This window comes from Dipodomys ordii, unplaced genomic scaffold (assembly GCF_000151885.1).
Source record: "Dipodomys ordii isolate 6190 unplaced genomic scaffold, Dord_2.0 Scaffold19, whole genome shotgun sequence".
Classification (NCBI taxonomy): domain Eukaryota; kingdom Metazoa; phylum Chordata; class Mammalia; order Rodentia; family Heteromyidae; genus Dipodomys; species Dipodomys ordii.
In genome coordinates, this window is record NW_012267235.1 from 12,120,647 (window position 1) to 12,125,865 (window position 5,219).

The following is a 5,219-nucleotide window of genomic DNA, read 5'->3' on the forward strand; positions in this document are numbered from 1 at the left end:
ATCCTGGAGCTGGGAGCAAGACCTTATCTCAAAAGTAATCAGTGCAGCTGGACCAGTGCACAGGCTCATGCCTGTGACCCTAGCTACTCAGGAGGCTGAGGTCTGAGGATCACAGTTTGAAGCCAGCCTGAGCAGGAAAGTCCATAAGACTCGACCTCCAATTATCAACCAAAAGGCAACAATTATCATCACTGTGGTACTAGAAGTAAAGCACTAGCCTTGAGGAAAAAAAAACTCAGGAACAGCACCCAGGTCCAGAGTTCAAACCCCACGACCGACCAAAAAAAAAAAGGCCCTGTTACACTGAGAATCTTTAGCCCTCCCCAGTTACAGAGAGGCCAGGCTGGGTAGAAGGCATCACACAGCAAGTTTGGTTGGACCCAGCAGGCAGGGAGGCCAGGGCTACACAACAGTAACACAATGGAGGGACAGTGTGCCAGCAGCCTGACTGATGTGGTCTCACCCCAGAGGGAGGGAGTTTTTCAGAACTCTCATTCCCGGATTCCCAATCAGTCACAGGAGGGCCCAGGGCAGCTTCCCAGAATGGGCAGAGGGGGTGTGGGAGTGCTGGTGGTGTGTGTAGAGGATTCTTTCCTTCTGTAGATAATTTCCTGGCATTGGTCACTGCTGTCTGATTGGTGGAGGTCTGAAGGGGAGGAACTTTGGGGGGGGGGGTCTGGGTTTCTGGAGGCCATCTGGCTCTGGGATTGAGTTGCTGAAAAGTCTGGAATTTGGGGTCTAAAAGACTTGAGCCTGTAGAGCTGGTACTAAATGGTGGCTTGTTTCCCACCCCACCCCCTTCCCAAGGGAGGTGGGAAAATTGGGTACACACTCTTTAGGGCCGATGGTGAAGAGGCTGTCTGCATCTTCACAAGTCATCTTTTGCCCTGAGGTAGAGGGCCCTGAGAGGAGACAGAACAGGAAGGAGGCTGAGGGGGGGGGGGGGGGGGGGGAGGGGGGGAGGGAGATACTGGGCGGGCCACAGGCTGTTCTGTTCTGTTTACCCTCCAACTTACTCCACCTGGAGGCTCAGGCCACCCAGAAGCAGGGCAGCTCCGACGATCGAGGAGAGCACAATCCTGGCTTTCCACAGATCATGACTTCCTATAGGGAACACAAGAGGCCATGGCTGATCCCGGGGACTACACCCGTCGATGCTGGGGAACCCAGAGGACTCAGGGATCCGGGCAGGGCGGGGCGAGGTGGGGAGTAAGGACCTGGGAGACAGCGCTTTCGGGGCCAGCAGGGCGCCTCGGTGCCCTCGCAGGTGGAGCAATTGTACAGGATGGTGCTGCCCCCTGCCGGAGACAGAAGGAAGTGCGCTGGAGGGGGAAGCCCAGACTTCCACTCTATCAGCTCCCCGCCTTCCTCCCCCAGCAGGGCAGCTCTCCCGACTACCCTGGACGCCCCACGCCCGCCCGTCCAGGCTACCCCTTCCGATTTCTACTCACGGCAGGCGGGGGCGCAGAGACCTGAAATACGAGACCAAAGAGAGCACGGGTGGATGAGCTGCTCAGCCCCCCACCACATTGCCACGTCACTAGGCATCCCCAACGCCATGTCCTTCCCTGACAGTACCTTCCCTGGTGTACTGGGGGATCTTGGTCTTTTGAAGCCATTGCCAGTAGGGAAGAAGTGAAGAGAGGGACCCTTTGATCTCTGGGGGGTTAAAAGGACAGTCATACTGCCCCCAGCCTCGGCAGTGACAGCTCAACACACTTCTACACCCAGTTCTGTCCCTGATCAGCCCTCCAGTCGGCCCTCCACCTTGCCCTGCCTCCCGTTCCTCTCCTTGGTGTCCTCCCAAGTTCCAGGTTTTCCCTTTGACCTCACCTATCACCCTCAGGACTCTGTGAGTCTTTTCTGTGACTTTGTTCATGGTTAGCTCATCTGTGGAAATGAGAAAGGACCAGTGATTTCCTATCACTGATGAGAATTTTGCGGTCGCTTCTGCTTTCCTGAGAGCCAGAATTCTTCCAGAGGGAGAAGCCAGAGAGGGCTGTGGACTGAGTCAATGACTTGTTTGATACAAGTCTGGGGCCTCACCCTTGATGGTCTTACCTAAGGCAAAGGCTGAGAAATCTGGGACAGCCCAATCCTTCCACCGGGCATCTATTCCGCTGGTGATCCGAGCCAGGCGGCCTGGCAAGTCATGGGCTGGCAGGCGACAAAAGATACAGGCCTGGCCCACTGCCAGGAAAACCCCACCTAAAGCCAGCACCCACATGAAGCCTGCTGGGGGAATGGGGTGGGACCTCAGCCCACCTGGGTTAGAAAGGCCTCAGAATACACTGTAATCCTGGTTCTAGCCCTTGGCTTGGGATGTTCTAGAGTGTTCTGAAACAATGCCACTGGAACAGGGCTTTTGTTATAAAAGAAACAGTAACCTTTACAAGTTTGTGGTTCCAAAAGAAATTTTATTTTTCTTCTTGTAAGTCATCAGTGATAAATAATGAGCAATTCCCCCTAGTGTAGAAGTCATACATGTTTATCCCAGCCAATCAGGGTCCCAGAAATCCCATCACTTCCCATATCCTCCCCCACTCTCCTAAACTCTTCATCTCTAGTCTCTGCCTAGGGCAGCCTTGGGCCTTCCCTGACTATCTCCTAGCAACAGGCCAATGGTTGCCTCGGCAACCAAGAGTTCCCTACAGGTCTCGGAGGCCCAGCTAAGCCCAGTGACTTCCATTACCTCTCCCAGGAAGATCCTAGTGACTCAAACCCAGACAGGCCTCTCCTGCCTACGTGGTCATGTGGGCACATAAATGCACACATACACAAATACACACACACACACACACCCTGTGATTAAACTAAATCTCCATCTATTCACAGACATACCACAGATATGCCTGTGCCCAAACAGTTTCTGGGCAACCCCACACAGGCCTGGACATGCAGAAACCACAGAAGGACCATCACGTAGACATAGGAGTCAGCAACACAGATGTGATCCAGGATGCCAGGGACCCACGCATCAGTCACACACATTGGCTGATACAATAACATATACATAAAGGAAATAAGACCAGGACACAAAAAGACACAGGCTTCCTTCCTATGGCCAGCTCAACGAACGAGAGAGGATCCTTTGGCTCCTCTTGGAATTTCAGAGAAGTGTTCCAGCCCCCTTGCTCAATGGGGATTCTCCTAACTCCTGATATCAACCTGGGTGGGGTGAGGCCTGTCTATAAGTAGCTCGGTACACAGCAAAGAACTCCACCTTCTTATGTTCCAGAGTGTTTTGGTCTCTCTTTGGCCAGCCCGCCCAGCCCTGGAAAGGAAGCCACAGTCAAGGAGACCAAATAGAAGAATGCAGTTTTCCCTCTCCCTCAGACCTCAGTTTCCCTCCCAGGTTCTGCTGAGCCTAGTTTGGGCAGAAGTGTGCCTCACTTTTCTAGATCCCCTGAATACTGATCTTCAACCAAGGAGGTTACCAGAGGTCCCAGCTTTGGCCACAAACAAGCCAGAGAACCTTTGGTGCCTTCATCCCCCAAGATAAGCACCAATCCAGGTCCCTGAACCATCACTGCGCGCTTTCATAGGCTCGGGTTCGGGAATCCCCACCCACATTTGTGCTCCTGTCAGGTGCAGTGGGACGCCTGACTTTCACAGCTCCCACACCCGAGCTAGAAAGGGGCTTCCTTCTTTCTCCCATGCCCTGTCCTCCCCACAATCAAAACGGGAGGGCAACACCCTCAGTGGCGAACAAAACGCAAAGATCTGGAGTTGAGTAGGTCTTCAGGGTCCGGGAAGACAGAGTCCAGGCGGAAGCCATGCTCCAAAGCCACCCGCAGCACCTCCTCCAGGAAGCCTGGCGTGCCTACCACTTCCCGACGACGATCTCCTGGTCCCCCAGCCCACAAGGGTTGCAGCCCCAGTCTCCCGTACTCTCCTTCTGGGAGTTCTGCCGGACGGGGGGCCCACTCTAGATGAAAATGTGGGCCTCCTTCCGCCCTGTCTCCATTGGCCACACCAAATCGGGTCCTCAGGGCGCTCAGACACTCAGCGTCAGTGCAGAAGAGGTTGGCGCGGAAGGTGTCCACCTGGACGGAGCTCAGTTCGTAGTGGTGTGGGCCCTGGCGAGCGGAGAAGTGCACCAGGCGGGGGCTGACGTCTACATCTGCGTGGAGCAGGGCGGCCGTGGGTGCAGGCGATCCTTGCGAGGCCTCTAGCTCCCGAAGGGCATCCAGGAGGGGCTGGATCTGGTAGAAGTCAGCCTCAGCCCTCAGAAGGGCTGTCTCTCCATACCCACGGGGCAGGTCCAGTCGGCCGAGCCGCAGGAAATTGAGGATGTGCCGGAAGGCCTTGCCATCCCTGTCAATGAAGTATTGGCCGCCTGCTTGGGGGTTCACATTGGGAGGCACAGGGGTGTCAGCTCTAAACATTGCCCCTAGCATGGAGTCTGGGAAGCGGGTCAGGGTCTCCAGAGTGGTGGAGTATAACGTGCCCCCCACATTCAGGGTCACGGGGCCCCCAAAGGAAGGGGGCGAAGAGGGGACAGGAGGGGGGGAAATTTTGGGAGGTACAGAAGACAGGGAAGAAGGAAAGGCAGAATATCCTGGCGGTGTGTCTTGAATGGAGTGATCACAATTCAGATTCGATGGGTGGGAGGCCAGGTACAGGTACAGGTAACCGGTTCGTAGCTTCACCCCCAGCTTCCTGGGTAGTAATAGGGGCGTTCAGGGTACAGAAATCCCCGCAAAGATAAGAGAGCAAATGAACAGAGCACAGGACAGCTAGAGAGAAGGGAGTTTTCAGTCCAGACGTATCTGATTCTGCGCAGTCAGCGATTCTTTTCCGTGGTCTTTAGACAGTGGGTTTCCGGAATCCAACCAGCAGATGACGGTGGCGAGCACCGAACAGACTCGGGAGGGCTTAGCCACTGAGTTTCTAGGCAGGTGGTAGTTGCCGTAGGCGAGGCCACACTGGGCTCCAGAGACCAGTCAAGAGGCCAGGCCAGGCTCCGGGCGCGGGTTCCAGGAGATGGCAGAGCTGCTGACCTGACCGGAGCGCAAGGCCAATCGCCTTGCAGCGGCTGGGCGCCGAGGATGCACGCTCAGTCTGAGTCGGGAGGGTCCCAGGGCTCTGATGGAAGCAGCTGGGAGTCTCTCCGAACTTCCAACTCCGGCGCCTCCGCCTTTCCTAGTTATAGCCGCGGTTGCTGAGGTCCTCGCCACCCCCAGGAAGTGGCCTAAGGGCTGCGGCCGCTGGCCCTT

The 5,219-nt window shown here is 55.8% G+C and overlaps 2 protein-coding genes across 2 annotated transcripts; both read right to left on the minus strand.

Moving 5' to 3' along the window:
* Positions 1 to 868: 868 nt before the first annotated feature.
* Positions 869 to 2,227, minus strand: Tmem95 (transmembrane protein 95). The gene is made up of 7 exons (XM_013013126.1): positions 2,062 to 2,227; positions 1,834 to 1,890; positions 1,579 to 1,659; positions 1,452 to 1,472; positions 1,218 to 1,322; positions 1,017 to 1,104; positions 869 to 902 (listed from the first exon to the last, which is right to left on the minus strand). The coding sequence occupies exons 1-7, from the start codon at positions 2,225 to 2,227 to the stop codon at positions 869 to 871; spliced, it is 552 nt and encodes a 183-aa protein (XP_012868580.1).
* A 190-nt stretch (positions 2,228 to 2,417) lies between these two features.
* On the minus strand, positions 2,418 to 5,170 carry Kctd11 (potassium channel tetramerization domain containing 11). Its single transcript, XM_013013199.1, has one exon. The coding sequence runs from the start codon at positions 4,398 to 4,400 to the stop codon at positions 3,699 to 3,701; it is 702 nt and encodes a 233-aa protein (XP_012868653.1). The 5' UTR covers positions 4,401 to 5,170; the 3' UTR covers positions 2,418 to 3,698.
* Positions 5,171 to 5,219: the final 49 nt, after the last annotated feature.

Excerpts from the sequence above, each read along its gene's own strand:
- Tmem95 (XM_013013126.1), bottom strand. The coding sequence starts at position 2,227 with ATGTGGGTGCTGGCTTTAGGTGGGGTTTTCCTGGCAGTGGGCCAGGCC. Across the intron at positions 1,323-1,451 it reads TCTCTGCGCCCCCGCCTGCC|CGCACTTCCTTCTGTCTCCG; the intron begins GTGAGTAGAAAT and ends TTCCCCCTCCAG. Across the intron at positions 1,105-1,217 it reads CCGAAAGCGCTGTCTCCCAG|GAAGTCATGATCTGTGGAAA; the intron begins GTCCTTACTCCC and ends TGTTCCCTATAG.
- Kctd11 (XM_013013199.1), bottom strand. The coding sequence starts at position 4,400 with ATGCTAGGGGCAATGTTTAGAGCTGACACCCCTGTGCCTCCCAATGTG.